General features: G+C 38.4%; 1 protein-coding gene across 1 annotated transcript in view; it reads right to left on the reverse strand.

The window, feature by feature from the left end:
* Nucleotides 1–7777: 7777 nt before the first annotated feature.
* yaf2 (YY1 associated factor 2) overlaps nt 7778–23081 on the reverse strand; it is a 39933-nt gene continuing 24629 nt past the window's right edge. Inside the window, exons 3-4 of the mRNA XM_062066553.1 lie at nt 8417–8572; nt 7778–8358 (exon numbers count right to left, since the gene is read on the reverse strand). Of these exons, the coding sequence (XP_061922537.1) occupies nt 8103–8358; nt 8417–8572 (412 nt within the window). The 3' untranslated portion in view covers nt 7778–8102. The remainder of the gene's footprint in view (nt 8359–8416; nt 8573–23081) is intronic.

The raw sequence follows: 23081 nt of genomic DNA on the forward strand, positions 1-23081 counted from the left end.
CAAAGAGTGCAAGATAAACTACTGGAAGAAAACATAGAATGAGTGTTGTATACATTTATTTTCCTAGGTGATGCGACTTTCCGGATCTAGTATTTGATCGTTGTCAGGTCTTGACACAGATTTCACCCCCCATCAGGAGGTCAAGACCCTCAATTGGGGGAAGGGTGGGAGCCAAAAGTAAAGCTGATTCCTCCCCCTTCAGGCTCCCTGTCCCAACTTTCAATTGATTCCACCTCTGAAAAGAAGCATTCATTGCGTTGGGTGTCTTTATGTCCAATTTCCTTGAAGTCTGGTTGCGTATCGATTCATGTGAAAATCAACCGGATATAGTCAGAATAAAAGCCTCCCTACACCGTTGCAGTTTGTGGGCTTTTCCACTCAACTCGGTTGACTTGAACAAAAATGGTTTCCACTTGAACTAATATGAACATCACCAAAGTGAGCTTGAAAAGGATGCTTTTGTTTATTTTTCTCAAGCTGCTGCACCACCCCTGAAGTCTTCTTTTGCTCTCCCCTTTCCAAAACCGCCACGTTCGACGGTATTTATGACTGAATCGTACCAAAATATACAAACCCCGTTTCCATATGAGTTGGGAAATTGTGTTAGATGTAAATATAAACAGACTACAATGATTTGCAAATCATTTTCAACCCATATTCAGGTGAATATGCTACAAAGACAACATATTTGCTGTTCAAACTGATAAAAAAAAATTTTTTTTGCAAATAATCATCAACTTTAGAATTTGATGCCAACAACACGTGACAAAGAAGTTGGGAAAGGTGGCAAAAAAGACTGAGAAAGTTGAGGAATGCTCATCAAACACTTATTTGGAACATCCCACAGGTCTCCATCTCCATCTTCCTCCGCTTATCCGAGGTCGGGTCGCGGGGGCAGCAGCCTAAGCAGGGAAGCCCAGACTTCCCTCTCCCCAGCCACTTGGTCCCATCCCACAGGTGAACAGGCAAATTGGGAACAGGTGGGTGCCATGATTGGGTATAAAAGTAGATTCCATGAAATGCTCAGTCATTCACAAACAAGGATGGGGCGAGGGTCCCCACTTTGTCAACAAATGCGTGAGCAAATTGTTGAACAGTTTAAGAAAAACCTTTCTCAAGCAGCTATTGCAAGGAATTTAGGGATTTCACCATCTACGCTCCGTAGTATCATCAAAGAGTTCCGAGAATCTGGAGAAATCACTGCACGTAAGCAGCTAAGCCCGTGACTTTCGATCCCTCAGACTGTACTGCATCAACGAGCGACATCAGTGTGTAAAGGATATCACCACATGGGCTCAGGAACACTTCAGAAACCCACTGTCAGTAACTACAGTTGGTCGCTACATCTGTAAGTGCAAGTTAAAACTCTCCTATGCAAGGCGAAAAGCGTTTATCAACAACACCCAGAAACGCCGTCGGCTTCGCTGGGCCTGAGCTCATCTAAGATGGACTGATACAAAGTGGAAAAGTGTTCTGTGGTCTGACGAGGCCACATTTCAAATTGTTTTTGGAAACTGTGGACGACCAAAGAGGAAAAGAACATTCTGGATTGTTATAGGGTGAAAGTGTAAAAGCCAGCATGTGTGATGGTATGGGGGTGTATTAGTGCCCAAGACATGGGTAACTTACACATCTGTGAAGGCGCCATTAATGCTGAAAGGTACATACAGGTTTTGGAGCAACATATGTTGCCATCATGGACGCCCCTGCTTATTTCAGCAAGACAATGCCAAGCCAGGTGTTACATCAACGTGGCTTCATAGTAAAAGAGTGCGGGTACTAGACTGGCCTGCCTGTAGTCCAGACCTGTCTCCCATTGAAAATGTGTGGCACCTAAAATAGCAGAAGGGAGACCCCCGGACTGTTGAACAACTTAAGCTGTACATCAAGCAAGAATGGGAAAGAATTCCACTTCAAAAATGTGTCTCCTCAGTTCCCAAACCTTTACTGAGTGTTGTTAAAAGGAAAGGCCATGTAACACAGTGGTGAACATGCCCTTTCCCAACTACTTTGGCACGTGTTGCAGCCATGAAATTCTAAGTTTATGAGTTTGAACATCAAATATGTTGTCTTTGTAGTGCATTCAACTGAATATGGCTTGAAAAGGATTTGCAAATCATTGTATTCCGTTTATATTTACGTCTAACACCATTTCCCAACTCATATGGAAACGGGGTTTGTAATAGCACAACCTAACTGTGGTGTCTGTGTACCAACACGATGTTTTATCAAACTGGAGAAGTTTGTAGCTACAGTCAGAACATTTTATTAAGCGCAAAAAATGATGACTAAAGTGATGAAGCTGTATTTCCATTTGCACTTTAATATCAGTGAGGGTTTAAGAAACATGTATTATTTTTCATGAATTCAGTTAGAATGTAGATATTGTAGGACCGCGTAGCATTTATTTGTAATCTGTTTTTTTTTGTTGTATTCCCTTCTTTTGCAGTGGAGTTGATTAGTATGTGGGAGGATGTCGTTGTGGCTTGTGCAGCCCTTTGAGACACTTGTGATTAAAGGCTATATAAATGAACTTTGATTGATTCAGCCTGACCTAAGCCTTGATAACAATGTTTGTGATTGACACATGCTTTCAGAAGAAGTCTGGAACAATCAGTAGTCATAGAGAAGTATCTTAAGCGCAAAAAAATATGACTAAAGGGGTGAAGCTGTATTTTCATTTGCATGTTCATTTCATTGACAGTTTATTTTGGATTCATTATTTTAGTTAGAATGTACTTGTTGTAAGTAGTTGTAAGTACATTTATTTGTAATAATTTTTTTGGATTCCCTTCTCTTGCAGTGTAGTTGTATTTATTTTTGTAGCCAGCCTGACCTAAGCCTTGATAACAATGTTTGTGATTGACACATGCTTTCAGAAGAAGTCTGGAGCAATAGTCATCATTTTGTTAAGCGCAAAAAATATGACTAAATGGCTGAAGCTGTATTTCTATTGGCACTTTAATTTCAGTGACAGTTTATTTGAGAAACATGTATTATTTTTAATTAATTTGGTTAGAATGTATTTTTTGTAGCACTGCGTAGTTGTATGTGCATTTATTTGTATTCAGTTTTTTTGATTTCCTTCTTTTGCGGTGGAGTTGATTAGTATTTTTCTATATTTGTAATCAGCCTGACCTAAGCCTTGATAATAATGTTTGTGATTGACACGTGCTTTCAGAAGACGTCGGGAGCAATCAGTAGTCATAGAGAATTATCTTAAGTAGGGATGTCCGATAATGGCTTTTTGCCGATATTCCGATATTGTCCAACTCTTTAATTACCGATACCGATATCAACCGATACCGATATCAACCGATATATGCAGTCGTGGAATTAACACATTATTATGCCTAATTTGGACAACCAGGTATGGTGAAGATAAGGTACTTTTTAAAAAAAATTGTAAAATAAGATAAATTAAAAACATTTTGTTGAATAAAAAAGAAAGTACAACAATATAAAAACAGTTACATAGAAACGAGTAATGAATGAAAATGAGTCAAATTAACTGTTAAAGGTTAGTACTATTAGTGGAGCAGCAGCACGCACAATCATGTGTGCTTACGGACTGTATCCCTTGCAGACTGTATTGATATATATTGATATATAATGTAGGAAGCAGAATATTAATAACAGAAAGAAACAACCCTTTTGTGTGAATGAGTGTAAATGGGGGAGGGAGGTTTTTTGGCTTGGTGCACTAATTGTAAGTGTATCTTGTGTTTTTTATGTGGATTTAATTTTTTTTTAAAAACGATACCGATAATTAAAAAAAACGATACAGATAATGTCCGATATTACATTTTAACACATATATCGGCCGATATTATCGGACATCTCTAATCTTAAACGCAAAAATTATGACTAAAGGGGTGAAGCTGTATTTTCATTCGCACTTTAATTTTATGGACAGCTTAGTTAAGAAACACATTATTCATTAATTAATTCATTTGAGCACTGGGTAGTTGAATGTACATTCATTCTTCATCAGTTTTTATGATTCCCTTCTTTTGCAGTACATTTGATTAGTATTTATTTTTGTAATCAGCCTGACCTAAGCCTTGATAATAATGTTTGTGATTGACACGTGCTTTCAGAAGAAGTCTGGAGCAATCAATAGTCAGAGAATTTTCTTAAGCGCAAAAAATATGACTAAAGGGGTGAAGCTGTATTTTCATTTGCATTTTAATTTTATTGACAGCTTAGTTAAAGGCCTACTGAAATGAAATGTTCTTATTCAAACGGGGAGAGCAGGTCCATTCTATGTGTCATACTTGATCATTTCGCGATATTGCCATATTTTTGCTGAAAGGATTTAGTAGAGAACATCGACGATAAGCACTGGGTAGTTGAATGTGCATTCATTCTTCCTCAGTTTTTATCAGGGCCGGCCCGTGGTATAGGCAAATGCTAAGGGCGCCGTCCATCAGGGGGCGCCACGCCAGTGCCACAAATGTTGGAGAAAAAAAAAAAAAAAAAAAGTTGATACTAATATTTCTAAATACAAAAAATAATCCCACGTTAATTAAAATGCAAAGTAAAGCCTATTTAATAGAAATATTATTTGTTACAACATTACGCCCCCCCATCTCCCCGCACGGTGCGCCCCCTCCCTTCCCGTATCATGACTCTTACCACATCAAAAAATCAACACAAGATGTCAAAACGGCCAAAACTGTCAGGTGCCCAGGGAAGAAAAAAGAGAAAAGAGGAGAAACGAGAAAAAGACAGAGGTAGCAGGTAGGTAACGTTAGCCTACATGAAATTATTTGTCTGTTACAGAATGTAATAGTAACCTGGCTTTTTAGCATTAAGCTAATGTTACATGATTCGGCAATTGCTAATCAATAAATAGCTAGTTCTGTTTTAACGTCGGGTTAATATTGTGGAGGGGGCTAAATTATTATGGAAAATAATAATGTAGCGTTAGGTAATTACAGTACTCCCACCTTACATTCCTCAGGGACATTTGTATTAGATCTTTTAAGCAGGTGTTTTTTGTTTACATTGTTATTGCCTTCTGGTTAGCTAATGTTTGCCCGGCAGGTAATAGTCACTTTTCCACCCCTTTATATATTAGGTATAGTTGTAAGCCTAGTTGTTAAAGTGCACATCATTAATGTTAATCAAGCAATATCACATGAGAGGGAATGCTGTTTTTTAATTTGAACACTGCTGTGATTCGGTTAAAGATAATCATAACATAACATTCTCATATAATATGTTAATTTGCTTTCTTTAAGTAAAAAAAAAGGTCAAAGACAAATCTATTCGGTTTCTTGTGAGTATATACACTTCACTGCCGATGTGGGGGGGGCACCACCTAAAATCTTGCCTAGGGCGCCAGATTTGTTAGGGCCAGGCCTGGTTTTTATGATTCCCTTCTTTCGCAGTATATTTGATTAGTATTAATTTTTGTAATCAGCCTGACCTAAGCCTTGATAATAATGTTAGTGATTAACACATGCTTTTTAGCAGAAGTCTGGAGCAATAGTCATAATGTTCTTAAGCGCAAAAAATATGACTAAAATGGGTAAAACTGTATTTTCATTTGCACTTTAATCGTATTGACAGTTTAGTTAAGAAACACATTATTTAGTAATTTATTTATTTTAACACTGGGTAGTTGAATGTACATTCATTCTTCCTCAGTTTTTAGGATTCCCTTCTTTCAGAGTATATTTGATAGGTATTTCTTTTTGTAATCAGCCTGACCTAAGCCTCGATAATAATGTTTGTGACAAGGTTTATTCTGTTAAACCGTAAGAATACGATTAAAATCGGGAGTAGGATTACTCATTCAGTGTTAATATTTAAGTGGCCCCTTTGTAATGGAAAAGTTGGGCCTTGAGGTCAAAAAGGTTAAGAACCCTTGTACTACTAACTAAAGGCAGTTTAATAGAAGAAATCCAAGTAAAACTGCTTATAAGTTTGAATTTTGTCACTTTCTAATATAGACATGTAATAAACACACGTTTCAAAACAACTGAGCATGGCAAAAGCGAATGTATCCACACATATCCACCCGAAGAACACGTTTCTATGCAGTTCTCACCGGCTCACACATAGTCCCAGCTAGTGTGGTGAACCTCCGAGCGCACCTCTAAACAACACTAACATCCCACGTTATACCGTCTTATCATGCCGTCACACATCTCCGCTAAAAGTCCTTTCGAAAGAAAATAATAACAACACTGATATGATGGATTATACAGCCACATCAAAACATGGTAGTACAATATGCCGGGGAAATCCATTCGTCTTAGTGGATCTAGCGAGTGATGGTGTAGTTAGTTAGAATAGAATAGAGTTTTATTTGTCATTATTACAGTGAACAGGTTCAAAGAACAACGAAATTGGAGCAGATCCCCTAAGGTGCATACATAATAATTTAGTAATATAAATAGTAAAAAAAAAGAAAGTTTGGGGTCACCCAAACAATTTAGTGGAATAGCCTTCATTTCTAAGAACAAGAATAGACTGTCGAGTTTCAGATGAAAGTTCTCTTTTTCTGGCCATTTTGAGCGTTTAATTAACGCCACAAATGTGATGCTCCAGAAACTCAATCTGCTCAAAGGAAGGTCAGTTTTGTAGCTTCTGTAACGAGCTAAAGTGTTTTCAGATGTGTGAACATGATTGCACAAGGGTTTTCTAATCATCAATTAGCCTTCTGAGCCAATGAGCAAACACATTGTACCATTAGAACACTGGAGTGATAGTTGCTGGAAATGGACCTCTATACACCTATGTAGATATTGCACCAAAAAGCAGACATTTGCAGCTAGAATAGTCATTTACCACATTAGCAATGTATAGAGTGTATTTCTTTCAAGTTAAGACTAGTTTAAAGTTATCTTCATTGAAAAGTACAGTGCTTTTCCTTCAAAAATAAGGACATTGCAATGTGACCCCAAACTTTTGAACGGTAGTATATATATATATATATATATATATACACATATGGATATATGCATGTGTGTGGATATATATACATACATATGCATATATATATATACACATATGCCCATCCATCCATCCATTTTCTACCACTTATTCCCTTCGGGGTCGCTGGAGCCTATCTCAGCTACAATCGGGTGGAAGGCGGGGTACACCCTGGACAAGTCGCCACCTCATCACAGGGCCAACACAGATAGACAGACAACATTCACACACTGGGGCCAATACACGTATGGATATATGCATGTGTGTGGATATAGCCATACATATGCATATATATACATATACATATACATATATGGATATATGCATGTGTGTGGATATATACATATATATAAGATACATATCCTTTTTTTTTTACTATTTATATTACTAAATTATTGTGTATGCAGATTTGAACCTGTTCACTGTAATAATGACAAATAAAACTCTATTCTATTCTATTTCATTCTAACTAAATACACCGTTATTTAGAATAGAATAGACTATTAGAATAGAATAAACTACACAGTTAGCTCAGTTTAGTACACCTAAAGCCCGCCAGAAGGAATGCAGGAGTCTTGGCTGTTGTGGTGCTGTGTGCAGAATGGCGTCCACGGAGTTGCATCCCCGGAGTCTGTCGCGCAGGAGAAGTCGTTTGTGCGGCGAATGAAAATATATGTTGTTTTTTTTGAAAACAGACAAGCTTGCATCCATCCTGAGTGTACTTCCAAGTTCTTAATTCCATCACTTAATTCAATAGTGTTATTAGAGATAATCAATCCACGTAGCTACACACAAAAACACTGTATTAGCCTATACAATAATATACTAAACCTTCCCTAAAAGTGGGCTTTAATCCAAAAACTTCTGTCGGAACAAAGTGGAGCAATATTCTGCAGTCTTTATGGAATTGTGCCCCCAAAAAAGAGATGACGGACAGGCTGGACGCTGCGATGAAGAAAATATAAGCTGGTGCATCCCTTGAGATGTCCCCGCTGTCCGAAGCTTGTCTCCGTGTGTATCGCAGTCCTGTGAAAAGGCTGCTCGCTGTCTGTGAGGAAGCTTCGCATCCCGTGTCGGGATCCTCTCAAAGTGGGGAGTGTCAAGTGGAGCGCAGAGTCTTCTGCGTGCCGCCGAAACACGAGCTCGGCGGGGCGGACTCAGTGGGACTCCCCGTTCACCGAGCTGCCCTCCCCGCGGGGCGAGGACGAGCGAGAGAGCCCCTTCTCCGTGGCTTCCGAGCTGGAGCCGTTCTGGCTGTGGTGGTCGGCGGCGGAGGCGGCGCTGGAGGACGAGGACGCCGACGTGGACGAGGGCTTGGCCTTCTCCTTAAAGTCCGTGATGATGACCGTCAGGTCGCCGACCGTCACCTCCAGGTGCTGGGCGCTGCTGCGGTCGATGTTTTTTAACCTGGGCCTAGAAATAACATCTAATTAGCATCAAAACAGCTCCATCTTGGCGCTCGCTCTCTTACCGCATCTTCTTGTGGCTGTTCCTCTTGAGCGCCGGCTCCTTGTCGCTCTTCTCTCGCTCCACGCGCTCCTTCTTTTCCTTTTTGGGCTGCGGGGGTAACACGAACTGCTGAGTGGCCTGCTGTTGCGAGACGAGCTGGGAGACTGGGCGTGGTTTCCTGGTCGGTGGCGGTATGACAGGACGGGGCAGAGAGAAGTGTGGCAGATTAATGAGGGGGGGAATCATAGTGAGCATGTGGTAATCAGGAGCCAATAATGGCTGCCAGGGCTGCTTAGAGGGGCGGGACCTGAAGTGTTCTTTAAACTGACACTTTGTGCGTGCAGAGTACCGCTACCATAAACATATTCAACTGGGGGCAACATTCTCTCAACCCCAACTGGAATTTGTTGTTTACACCAAAGCTAACAACTAGAGATGTCCGATAATGGCTTTTCTGCCGATATTGTCCAACTCTTAATTACCGATTCCTATATCAACCGATACCGATATATACAGTCGTGGTATTAACACATTATTATGCCTAATTTTGTTGTGATGCCCCGCTGGATGCATTAAACAATGTAGCAAGGTTTTCCAAAATAATTTGAGTTTGAGTTTGAGTTTATTTCGAACATGCAAGCATACAACATGATTTCCAGTTTCTCTTTTCAACATGTTCGAAAAGGAGTAGGAAGAAGCAGAGCTTATTTAATCCTACCCCTTTTCTTTACATAACAGTTGCAAAACTTGTTGTTCACTTCCTGTTCACAATTTTTTCACAATAAACTCCATAAGTAATCACAATAAAAATAAATAAATAAATAATAGTAAGAATTTAATAATAATAATTGGTGAAGTAAGTCATATTTCAACTCAAGTTATGGAAAAAAATGCCATATTTATTATTGAAGTCAAAAAGTGCATTATTTTTTTTACATGCCTCAAAACAGCAGCTTGGAATTTGGGAGGTTGAGGTGGGGGAGGCGAGGGGGGGGTAGCGGGGGGTGTATATTGTAGCGTCCCGGAAGAGTCGTTGCTGCAAGGGGTTCTGGGTATTTGTTCTGTCGTGTTTATGTTGTGTTACGGTGCGGATGTTCTCCCGAAATGGGTTTGTCATTCTTGTTTGGTGTGGGTTCACAGTGTGGCGCATATTTGTAACAGTGTTTAAGTTGTTTATATGGACACCCTCAGTGTGACCTGTATGGCTGTTGACCAAGTATGCATGCATTCACTTGTGTGTGTGAAAAGCCGTAGATATTATGTGACTGGGCCGGCACGCAAAGGCAGTGCCTTTAAGGTTTATTGGCGCTCTGTACTTCTCCCTACGTCCGTGTACACAGCGGCGTTTTAAAAAGTCATAAATTTCACTTTTTGAAACCGATAATTTCCGATATAAGATTTTAAAGCATTTATCAGCCGATAATATCGGCAGTCCGATATTATCGGACATCTCTGCTAACAACTAGGGATGTCCTAGTGTCACAGTGGCTTACACTTGCATCGCATCTCATAAGCTTGACAACACACTGTGTTCAATATTTTCACAAAGATAAAATAAGTCATATTTTTGGTTCATTTAATAGTTAAAACAAATTTACATTATTGCAATCAGTTGATAAAACATTGTCCTTTACAATTATAAAAGCTTTTTACAAAAATCTACTACTCTGCTTGCATGTCAGCAGACTGGGGTAGATCCTGCTGAAATCTATCTATTGAATGAATAGAGAATCGTTTTGAATCGGGAAAAAATTGTTTTTATATCGAGAATAAAGTGTTGAATTGAAAAAAAAAAAAAAGATTTTGAATCGAATCGTGACCCCAAGAATTGATACTGAATCGAATCGCTTTGACAGTATTTCCACACTCACCCATTCACACACTGATGGCGGGAGCTGCCATGCAAGGCGCTAACCAGCAGCCATCAGGAGCAAGGGTAAAGTGCCTTGCCCAAGGACACAACGGACGTGACTAGGATGGTAGAAGGTGGGGATTGAACCCCAGTAACCAGCAACACTCCCGATTGCTGGCCCGGCCACTCTACCAACTTCGCCACGTCGTCCCCGTATATATATATATATATATATATATATATATATATATATATATATATATATATATATATATATGAATAAGAATCACGATTCGGATGTGAAGCTATGTCTTTGTGCACTCCTAGTCCGACACTGAGTGTTATTACTTCATTACTCCGGTACTCTTGTTTTGTTCTGTATATTGTACAGTATTTTGTATATTGTACATAATTGCTTATTGTTTTTATTGGATAGTAGTCTGTTTATTTCAATTCTTATTTTCTACCTTCATTACTTATTGTGTGATTCATTTTTTTCCATATTTGTTTCCACTACCGCACCTTAAGTTGGAGTCCTTAATCCCGTTATATGCAAATATAATGACAAAAAAAGTCCATTCAATTCAATTCTATTCTATTCTAGTCAATTGTGTGGTACTTCTTCACTGTTTCAGAGAAAAAAAATGTGTGTGCTATTTGCGGCAAGGAGAAAAAAATATCGAGCTTCAACACATCAAATATTATCAACCACCTGAAATAGTGCCACAAAGGTGTTTTGAAAGCCCTCAAAAAGAATGTGCACAAAATACAGTTAAATATCAATAAATAAATAAAAAGTTATTGGTATGAGAATAAAAACTATCTGTATCGGCCTGAGAAAGAAAGAAAAAATCTGCAACCCTGGTCATTGGTGTTGTGTGGTGTCATTGTCGAGGGCTACATAAGTGCTTCCAAAACTGGGGGAGCTGCGGTTTACCTAGGGCAGGGGTGGGCAATTAATTTTTACCGGGGGCCGCATGAGCAACCCGAGCACTGCTGGAGGGCCACATCGACAATATTTCAATTAAATTTTGCTCAATATTATTTTTGATACATACCGTAAGATAAATAATAATAATAATAATTAATAATAATAGTAATACTTCAACATAGTGTGTGTAACAGCATTCCGTGACTAATATAAATACATTAACATTAATAATAAATGACAGTAAAATAAGCACACGTATGACTGAGGAGTCATAGTGTAACTTTGTGTGGTGTTTGAGTTGTCCGACTTTTTGTGTGGCCATAAACGCACCAGTGGTTTAGTGCTATGCGTGTTGGTGACAGATGACAAGTTGGTTTTGGCCTGGTTTGTACGGCAGAAAATGACTAGTTTTTCGAGATAGAAGTGTTTTACTCATGTTTTTGGTGTGGTTATGTCCGAATATAAACAGTTTTGCTCAATAAAGTGATCGATATAATTCCTATCCTCGAAGCATCTCGATAGACGTTACAATAATTGAACGGTATTCAATTGAACGGTGTTGACGAACACCGTTAGGGCCGCTTGTTGTCACTGTCACTCAGAGTTGCATTGCAAAATTACATAGAATAAATATGTTTATTTTGTTTAGAATTCAGATGGGATTTGATTTGGTGCGCGGCATATATTTGCTGCGCGCAGCGGACGCTTGAGCAGTGCGCAATTGCGCAGGCACGCACCTTAGAGGGAACGTTGCTTTGCAGTCCATGTCTTGTTGAAAACACGCCATTCGTCATCAACTTTTCTCTTTTTAGCGTCTCGGGTGTAAACCGTGCATCACTTGTCGCTGCATGTGCACCTTCACTCGCAGGTTACACACGGACACACGCCCGTAAATAATACTTTTCAAAATAAAAGCAGCACAGTTGTATTGCGCGCACGACATAGATGTTTTTTCAACTTTATTTTGTAATTTGTGATTGCAGCTGTTCACATTCACTCACAATCACGCACACGCATACGTCCACACGGAAGTAATACAAATAACGATTTTTAAAACAAAAGCAGCACCTTTGTATTGCGCACTCGACATAGATACTTTTTTAAATTTATTTTGTAATTTATAATTGGCCTCACGCGGGCCGGACAGGGACGCACAAAGGGCCGGATGCGGCCCGCGGGCCGCAGAATGCCCAGGTCTGACCTAGGGGGACATGAATTGTACTCCAGTAGCAGAATGGTAGTTTTCCAACATGATAACGAGCCCAAAACACACCTACTGTACATTTTCAATCTAAGCAGTGGTAAACGTGGGCGAAGATAAACCTGTATTCTTTCCACGGCGCGTGTGTGTGTGTGTGTATGTGTGTGTGTGTGTGTGTGTGTGTGTGTGTGTGTGTTTGGTAGCTGGCAGGAGCCCAAGCCGAGAGGCAAGTGTGCTGAAAAGGCCATCTGTTGAGACACGCATCTAGTGCCCACACGCATGCACGCAAACACACTATCATAACATGAACTCGCGTGACGCTACACTGAAGATGGCTCGCTAAAAACATGCAACATGATGCCTTCCATAAACATGAAACTGACAAACAAGCAACATTTCCAAGCGCTTGATGCCGTTTATTCAAATATCGTGTGCAGCGTTTAACAAGCCACGTCACTAATACGGTGGCCATTTGGGCATTAACTCGGTGGCAGTAACATTTTCAGTGAACTTATTAATTTAAGGTCACAAACTGCACCCCCACTCCACGCCTTTATCACAGCTTGATTCCCCTTAAGGGCGATGGACGGCTAAGTAGCGCTTATACAGCAGCAGCCGGCCTCCATATCTCCCACTCCCTCCCCCTGTTGCAAGTTTTGTTGATTCCATGTAACTTGTTTATGTATGGTATGGCTATGAGTTTTTTTTTTCTTGGCCTCAGTCCAGACCCTATCCCTGGAGTCAGAATCAGTATCAGAATCCCTTTATTGTCATTGTATGGAAACAACTAATTTGGACAGCAACTGTACAGCAATCCAATTGCAATCAAAGTGGAAAAGTGTTCTGTGGTCTGACGAGTACACATTTCAAATTGTTTTTGGAAACTGTGGACGTCGTGTCCTCCGGACCAAAGAGGAAAAGAACCATCCGGATTGTTCTAGGCGCAAAGTGTAAAAGCCAGCATGTGTGATGGTATGGGGGTGTATTAGTGCCCAAGACATGGGTAACTTACACATCTGTGAAGGCACCATTAATGCTGAAAGGTACATACAGCTTTTGGAGCAACATATGTTGCCATCCAAGCAACGTTACCATGGACGCCCCTGCTTATTTCAGCAAGACAATGCCAAGCCACGTGTTACATCAACGTGGCTTCATAGTAAAAGAGTGCGGGTACTAGACTGGCCTGCCTGTAGTCCAGACCTGCCTCCCATTGAAAATGTGTGGCGCATTATGAAGCCTAAAATAGCAGAAGGGAGACCCCCGGACTGTTGAACAACTTAAGCTGTACATCAAGCAAGAATGGGAAAGAATTCCACCTGAGAAGCTTCAAAAATGTGTCTCCTCAGTTCCCAAACCTTTACTGAGTGTTGTTAAAAGGAAAGGCCATGTAACACAGTGGTGAACATGCCCTTTCCCAACTACTTTGGCACGTGTTGCAGCCATGAAATTCTAAGTTAATTATTATTTGCAAAAAAATTAAGTTTATGAGTTTGAACATCAAATATGTTGTCTTTGTAGTGCATTCAATTGCATATGGGTTGAAAAGGATTAGCAAATTATTGTATTCCGTTTATATTTACATCTAACACAATTTCCCAACTCATATGGAAACGGGGTTTGTAGAGGTGGCTGGTTGCATCAGCTCTGCTCTTTTAATGACTTTAATGTCTTTTGATGTTTCCCTCTTACACACATGTTTATGTGTACTATGGCTTTGAGTTGTTTTTTCCCTTGGCCTCAGTCTGGACCCCCTCTCCAGGGGCCCAGGCTTACACCGTTTTGTTTTTTTCTCTCACCCCCTTTGTTTACTTGTATCTCACCTTTTTTGTAAGGGGCACCGGAAGTTGGCAGACCCGTCAGCGATCCTGTTCTGTCTCCCTGTAATGTTTGTCTGATCTTGAATGGGATTGTGCTGAAAATTTAAATTTCCCCTTGGGGATTAATAAAGTATTTTTGATTCTGATTCTGATTCTTAAAAGCACTTTTATTAAAGTTATTGCAAAGTGCTTCATAAAAACACCCGTTTTAGTCAGGGGAAAATCGGTCGTTAGCGATAACTACACTGCAAAAACTGAAATCTAAGTAAGATTAAATATCTCAAATTAGGGTGATATTTGCTTATTTTCTGTCTGATAAGATAATTCTTCTGACTAGGCAGATTTTATGTTAGAGTGTTTTACTTGTTTTAAGTGTTTTGGTCCGAAATGATGTCAGTAAGATATTACAGCTTGTTGCTGAGATTTGATGAGCTATATTGAGTAAAACATGCTTGAAACTAGAATATCAAAGCTGTGTCATCAACACTCACAAGTATAAAACTACTTTTTCAAAGTAATACCAGGTACTTTCTTATTTCAAGCATGAAAAAAAAAAAATCATGACTTTGACACAATTGTGTCTCATAATTCAAACGGATGACGGCCAAATGGACTTTGCTGTTTCATTTTCAATGAAACAATAGAAAATACGTACTCATATAGTAGTACAGTTGGCACAGTACAGTAAACTGACAGTTAATATTTAAACATTTAACATTTCTAACAATTTTGAACAGAAATAGTTCATGCACATTCAGATAAATTCTTCAAAATTACAATTAAAAAAATTTGGGCCGGGGGCCAGGCTGTATATATGCGCACTAATTGACTGAAAGAGCACGCACTTGGCGCGATGATGTCATGTTATCCATGGAAAAATGCATTTTTAGACAATATGATTTGCCTAGGAGACCCCGAGAGTAACAAGCGGTTGCCTTGTTGCCTCTCCATTAAGAACAATAAATTAGTTTTTAGTATAAGTTTGCTGGTTTCAAGAAATGTAATGCCGAGCGCATATCATTATGTCAAGATAATGGCACTAGCATTTACTTAATGTAAGAATATTTTTCAACATATTGAGCAAAAAGGTCTCTTTTTTTAAACCAAGAAAAGTGCACTTGTTATTAGTGAGAATATACTTATTTTAAGGTATTTTTGGGTTTATTGAAGTTAGCTAATTTGACTTGTTTTGGAAAGTCTTGACAAGCCAAATTTTCTTGTTCTTTTGGCAGATAATTTTGCTTAGTTCAAATAAAATACCCCTCATTTTTGTATTTTTTTTTTCTTGTTTTTGAACACTGACTTTTTGCAGTGTAACTAGGGATGATACTCGAAACCGGTTTTCCCGGTTGTTCGATAAGAAAAGAACCGAGTCCTCGGACTCGAATCCCTTTTTAAAAACCGGTACCCGTTATCGAGACCACTATAGTAAAGAAAAAGAGTTGGTTCTATATTCGAACCCCTCGGAACGAATCCCGTCCTGACCAGAAATGCTCCGAGTGACATCACAAGAAATCAGTCACGTAGCTCAGTCATTAGGCGCAGATAGCGAAAGCAGGAAAAAAATGGACGGGAAAAAGCGCTCCAAGGGGTAATAAAGTTCAAAACAAAAGGTATAATCCAATGAATAACTTTACTGGGAGATTTGAGCAGACTACAAATACATGACCAACACTTTTACGACCAACCGGAAACATAGCAACCAGGCTAGCAACGCACCTCCTTTACGGCAGCTGTCGCAACGTTCTTACAGCAACCGCAGCACATACATATATATACAACATATATGACATGATCTCCCTTTTTCAACTTTTGTTTTTTATTTCCTTGTAAACAAAACAAAATCACACTGTATATGTGTTGTCTGTCTAATTATAAATAATGCAGACGAGGCGTGTTGGCTGAGTTCTTGACGTTTACTTTCACGGGTGACGACATGCAACAACACTTTTCGGGGCTACCGCGCATGCTCGTCACTCCCGTTGCATGATGGGTAGTGTAGTTGTTATATTCCCTAGCTCGTAACATCTTTCCCCCTATAAAGAAATAATGTTAACTCAATAAAGTGTATTTCTTTTTTTAGCTTTAACTTTTCCTTTTTTAGCATTGTAACCACATTTGCAAACAACTTTTCTCTTCATAGAATTTTCTTTCAATAAAGAAATAAAGTGCAAAAATGTGAAAGCATCATAACAAACAGTTATGTCAAATAGCAGCAGAAGTGCACTTTTTGGAGAGCTGTATTATTTCCAGTTTTGTGCCCAAGGGACTGATTTTATTTAACACTATATTATTATTTATACACCTATAGTGATCACAGAGACAGGTTGTTTTTGTGTTACTGTATATATTTGTTTTTCTGAAAAATCCCACTTAATATACTTTGGGTAACAACAGTCAATATATTTTTTTTATTTTTTTTTAGGGGGGTAACAGTCAATATTTATTTATTTTTTAGATTAAATAGTTTTCTTATATAATAAAAGTGAGCTTTTGTTAAACCAAATATTGTGTGTTTTTTTCCATATACAACAACCTATCTGGACTCGATAAGAGAATCGATAAGGAATCGGTTCGATAAGAGGATTCGATAATAGACTCGAACTCGATAATTTCTTATCAATCATCATCCCTAAGTGTAAGACAACCTTTTTTAGTCAGCTAAATTAACACTGGTTGTTGGAGTGAAATTAAACTGGCCCCACCGGCTTCCATGGCGGCGTCCTTTAATACAGTGGATCGGTCTTGAGCCGCCGACACATGAAGCAAACCGTCGCTTTCCTTGACAAACCTGATACTCCTCGAGCACACGTCACAAAGCTTGTTTTGTGGGTCGAGGAGCGAGCGCAAAACACAGATTGTCTTTCCTGCCTCGGGGGCTAAAACGGCGCCGGCTGGCAGAAACCTAAACACTCCTCCGGAGGGTGACAAATGCGCTCATTCGATCGCATTATAAGACAAACTCGTATTGTGAATGTTTTGGAATGAAAGGCAGTCAATAACCTGGAGGTGAAAGAGGAGACAGACAATCTAATAATAGCGCGGCCGGGCTAAACAGAGAAGCGTCTGCAAACTCCATCAAAAGGTTGTTATCTCCGCACTGCATTAGGAATTACGTGTGCAATTGATTTTTTAGCAGAAATGTGGAAAAAGACTGACAAATCTGCCCGGCAACACGCATCATTTTAAACCACTCTCGACGTGTCCGGTCCTGCAGGAGTGTAAATGTTACCACTAATCCCTCACACTCACTTTACGGGCAGGGGAACTCTGGTTAACCCCTGCCCAAATTCGTCACAATGGTCGCACTCCTCTTCCACGTCGCTGCACCCCCTCGCTCCTACCGACGCACCCCCTGACCCCCGTGCACTTCAACATGTGGCTGGACAAGAATGGCGGCGCTCTAAAACGTCGTTATGGAGGAGTGGAAGCTGTTAAAGCTGCCAACGGCAGAGGGGGTGCGTAATGGAGGTCTAATGGTCATCGACAGCAGTGTGAGGGCGTTTTAGGTACCAAATCAATGGAGCCCTCAGACGGTTTTAAACCAGAACTTTTCAAGGTACATCATGGCAAACCTAGAAAACCGATGTTGGTTTGAGGGTTAAAAACCTTTTTTTTCTTCTTTTATGAAGATGCTCAAGCCTCTCACTTTGACAAAAGCTGTTATAAACTGCCCATTAATTCTTTTTTTTTTTTAATTGTGTGAATGCTCCAAAGCATTAAGTATTAACAAAATACTAACCACAAAGGCCTGGGCGATAAAATTATAAATTAGAGTGTTTATTGCAGACGATTTATGCTTTTTCTCCTTTTGCCACCACACTGCAAAAACTGAAATCAAAGTAAGATGAAATATCTCAAATAAGGGTGATATTTGCTTATTTTCTGTCTGATAAGATCATTCTTTTCACTAAGCAGATTTTATGTTAGAGTGTTTTACTTGTTTTAAGTGTTTTGGTTAGAGATGTCCAATATTATCGGCCGATAAATGCTTTAAAATGTATTATCGGAAATTACCGGTATCGTTTTTTTTATTATCAGTATCGGTTTTTATTTTTTTATTAAATCAACATAAAAAACACAAGATACACTTACAATTAGTGCACCAACCCAAAAAACCTCCCTCCCCCCATTTCTTTCTGTTATTAATATTCTGCTTCCTACATTATATATCAATATATATCAATACAGTCTGCAAGGGATACAGTCCGTAAGCACACATGATTGTGCGTGCTGCTGCTCCACTAATAGTACTAACCTTTAACAGTTCATTTTACTCATTTTCATTAAGTACTAGTTTCTATGTAACTGTTTTTATATTGTTTTACTTTCTTTTTTATTCAAGAAAATGTTTTTAATTTACTTATCTTATTTTATTTGTATTTATTTTTTTAAAAAGGACCTTATCTTCACCATACCTGGTTGTCCAAATTAGGCATAATAATGTGTTAATTCCACAACTGTATATATCGGTATCGGTAATTAAGAGTTGGACAATATCGGAATATCGGATATCGGCAAAAAGCCATTATCGGACATCCCTAGTTTTGGTCCTAAATGATCTCAGTAAGATATTACAGCTTGTTGCTGAGATTTGATGACCTATATTGAGTAAAACATGCTTGAAACTAGAATATCCACTATTGCAAAGCTGTGTCATCAACACTCACAAGTATAAAACTGCTTTTTCAAAGTAATCATTTCTTATTTCAAGCATGAAATAAAAAAATCATGACTGACACAATTTTGTGTCATAATTAAAACAGATGGACTTTGCTGTTTTATTTCCAATGAAACAATAGAAAATATGTACTTTTATAGTAGTACACTTGGCACAGTACAGTAAACTGACAGTTAATATTTAAACATTTAACATTTCAAACAATTTTGAACAGAAATAGTTCATGCACATTCAGATAAATTCTTCAAAATTACAATTAAAAAAAAAATTCTCCGGGGGCCGGGCTGTAAATATAAATAAATAAATAAATAAATATATATATATATATATATATATATATATATATATATATATATATATATATATATATATATATATATATATATTCCTTGCGCACTAAATGACTGAAAGAGCACGCGATGATGTCATGTTATCGATGGGAAAATGCCTTTTTAGACAATATGATTTGCCTGAGCGGCTAGGAGACCCCGAGAATAACAAGCGGTTGCCTTGTTGCCTTTCCATTAAGAAAAATAAACTAGTTTTTAGTATAAGTTTGCTGGTTTCAAGAAATGTAATGCCGAGCGCATATCATTATGTCAAGATAATGGCACTAGCATTTACTTCATTTAAGAATATTTTTCAACATATTGAGAAAAAAGGTCTCATATTTGTTTTTTCTATCAAGAAAAGTGCACTTGTTATTAGTGAGAATATACTTATTTTAAGGTATTTTGGGGTTCATTGAGGTTAGCTAATTTTGCTTGTTTTGGAAAGTCTTGACAAGCCAAATTTTCTTGTTATATTGGCAGATAATTTTGCTTAGTTCAAGTAAAATACCCCTCATTTTTTATTTTTTTCCTCTTGTTTTTGAACACTGACTTTTTGCAGTGCAGATGCTTCCGTAGCTTACGCGCTCCACCATATTTCCTTAGTGGAGCTTCACATGCCCATCAAAACATGGCTAATGCTAACGCAAACGAGAGCAAGACGTTTGTTCCAAAGAAAATAAGTGTCGTCAGTGGTTTGGTTTTGCGGCAACAGGCGTGGAACAAATGATTGTGAGCTGCAAAGTTTGCTTAAAAAAAAGGCAGCAGCACAACAAACCTATTCCAGCATCTTAAACCGTAGCATCCAGCCGAGTGGTGGAGATGCAACCCTTAACAAGGCGAACAAGACTATAACAACAAATTCCAGCTAAAAAGCAGCTTACTGTGGTGGAATCATTTACACAAGGTACCATGTATGATGAGAAAGAAGCACATAAAAGAACGATCACTAAAGCGGTCGCTCTGCGCGTCGCTAAAGATTTGGTGCCCAAACAGTGGAAAAGCCTGCGTTTATAGAGACCTCTGAATGCTACATTTTTATTTAAACAAGTATTTTATTCAAGACAGAATACCGGTACTTAAGTTTGTACTTAACAATCTTAAATGTTAGAATTTATTTATTTGCATGCAATGCTATGCTACATTTTTATTTACATAAGTATTTTATTCAAGACTAAAGTTTTGCATCCCAAAAGAAACTCTAAATTAAATAAATTTATTTGATTGGGACAATCACATTGAATTACACCTGTTTAGTTGTAGGCCTGTGTGATATGGCCGACAAATAAAATCCCCAATTTTTTCACAAATTATTTTTTTTACAATTTTTTCCCTATATTTTTTTAAAGAAACCCATCTATCTATCTATTTTCTACCGCTTGACCCTCTCGGGGTCGCGGGGGGTGGTGCTGGAGCCTATGACAGACATAATTCAAAACCCATTTTTATTTTATTGGATCAAAAACTAGTAGATTGAAATGACACTGCATTAGGGTTGTACGGTATACCGCTACTAGTATAGTATCGCGGTACTAATGAATCAAAAACGGTACTATACTCATATTTTGTATTTATTTTTTTGCAGGCATGACGGCGCGTCGTCGTCACGTCATGACATTGCTGGTTTTACGAGCAGAGGAGCATGTTCGGCAGCGCACAATCACAGAGTACTTAGAAGCAGACACAGTGTGTAGACAGAAAAGGCAGAATGGATGCAATTTTGGCTTAAAAATTTAAGATAAAGGTGAAACTATAACACTGAAACGCCTTCAGGACGAGGTGCTTTAAAACATGGCTAGCTAGTAAGTGGCTAATGTCCATCCACAATCGGCAGTGTTTTAGCTACTTTTAAATGACTAATCCTCGCCTCCATGGCGACAAATAAAGTGAGTTTCTTTACAAGTATCATCCCTGCAGGAGGAGGAATAGCTAAACATGCTTCACTACACACCGTAAGAGGACACAATAGCTCACCAACGTCACAATGTAAACAAATGCCATGGGTGGACCTGGCATCCACTGTAATGATACCAAGTACAACAGCGTATCTCGTCGATACTACTATGATTACATCAATATTTTTTATTGTCACAAAAACTTTAAAAAAAAAAAAAAAAAAAAATCATACTGTGTTTATAAACTCAGGAAATATGTCCCTGAACACATGAGAATTTAAATTATGACCAATGTATGATCCTGTAACTACTTGATATCGCATCAATACCTAAATTTGTGGTATTATACAAAACTAATGTAAAGTATCAAACAACAGAAGAATAAGTGATTATTACATTTTAACATAAGTGTAGATAGAACATGTTGAAACTGAAAATAAACAGATATTAACAGTAAATGAACAAGTGGATTAATAATCCGTTTTTACAGCTTGTCCTTTATAATGTAAACAAAATAATAGAATGAGAATGACACAATACGTTACTGCATATGTCAGCAGACAAATTAGGAGCCTTTGTTTGTTTACTTACTACTAAAAGACAAGTTGTCTTGTATGTTTACTATTTTATTTAAGGACAAAATTGTTCTTTGATTGCAATAAGAAACATATGTTTGATGCACCTTAAAATGTTTTTGTTAAAATAAAGCCAATAATGCAATTCTTTTGTGGTCCCCTTTATTTAGAAAAGTATGGAAAATTATGGAAATACATTTTGGTACCGGTACCAATATGACAACCCTACACTGCATACATTGCATCTAACACTGAGCAAATTCTAATTTTTATAATGTTGTTGTTTTTTTACTGGATATAAACTATACTTTTTATGGAATAATTTTCTAATAATTAGATTAAGAGCTTACTTAAGGAAGCAATACTTTTGCTCGAATATAATAATTCTGTTAACAAAAAAGCAGCATTGCACATTGCATGCAAATAATCGTAAATAAAAACAAAATACAATGATTTGCAAATCCTTTTCAACCTATATTCAATTGAATAGACTGCAAAGACAAGATACTTAACATTTGAACTGGAAAACTTTGTTATTTTTTGCAAATTTTAGCTCATATGGAATTTGATGCCTGCAACATGTTTCAAAAAAGCTGACACATGTGGCAAAAAAGACTGAGAAAGTTGAGGAATGCTCATCAAAAACTTATTTGGAACATCCCAAAGGTGAACAGGCTAATTGGGAACAGGTGGGTGCTATGATTGGGTATAAAAGCAGCTTCCATGAAATGCTCAGTCATTCACAAACAAGGATGGGGCGAGGGTCAACACTTTGTGAACAAATGCATGAGCAAATTGTCCAACAGTTTAAGAACAACATTTCTCAACCAGCAATTGCCCGGAATTTAAAGATTTAACCATCTACAGTCCGTAATATCATCAAAATGTTCAGAGAATCTGGAGAAGTCACTGCACGTAACATTGAATGCCCGTGACCTTGGATCCATCAGGCTGTACTGCATCAAAAAGCGACATCAGTGTGTAAAGGACATCACCACATGGCCTCAGGAACACTTCAGAAAACCACTGTCAGTAACTACAGTTGGTCGCTACATCTGTAAGTGCAAGTTAAAACTCTACTATGCAAAGCGAAAGCCATTTATCAACAACACCCAGAAACGCCGCCGGCTTCGCTGGGCCCGAGCTCATCTAAGATGGACTGATGCAAAGTGTAAAAGTGTTCTGTGATCTGACGAGTCCACATTTCAAATTGTTTTTGGACGGCGTGTCCTCCGGACCAAAGAGGACAAGAACCATCCGGATTGTTATAGGCGCAAAGTTCATAAGCCAGCATCTGTGATGGCATGGGGGTGTATTAATGCCCAAATCATTATATTCTGTTTTTATTTACCATTTACACGATGTGCCAACTTCACTGGTTTTGGGTTTTGTAGTTTTTTTCT

The sequence above is a fragment of the Entelurus aequoreus genome, linkage group LG12 (assembly GCF_033978785.1).
Source record: "Entelurus aequoreus isolate RoL-2023_Sb linkage group LG12, RoL_Eaeq_v1.1, whole genome shotgun sequence".
NCBI lineage: Eukaryota > Metazoa > Chordata > Actinopteri > Syngnathiformes > Syngnathidae > Entelurus > Entelurus aequoreus.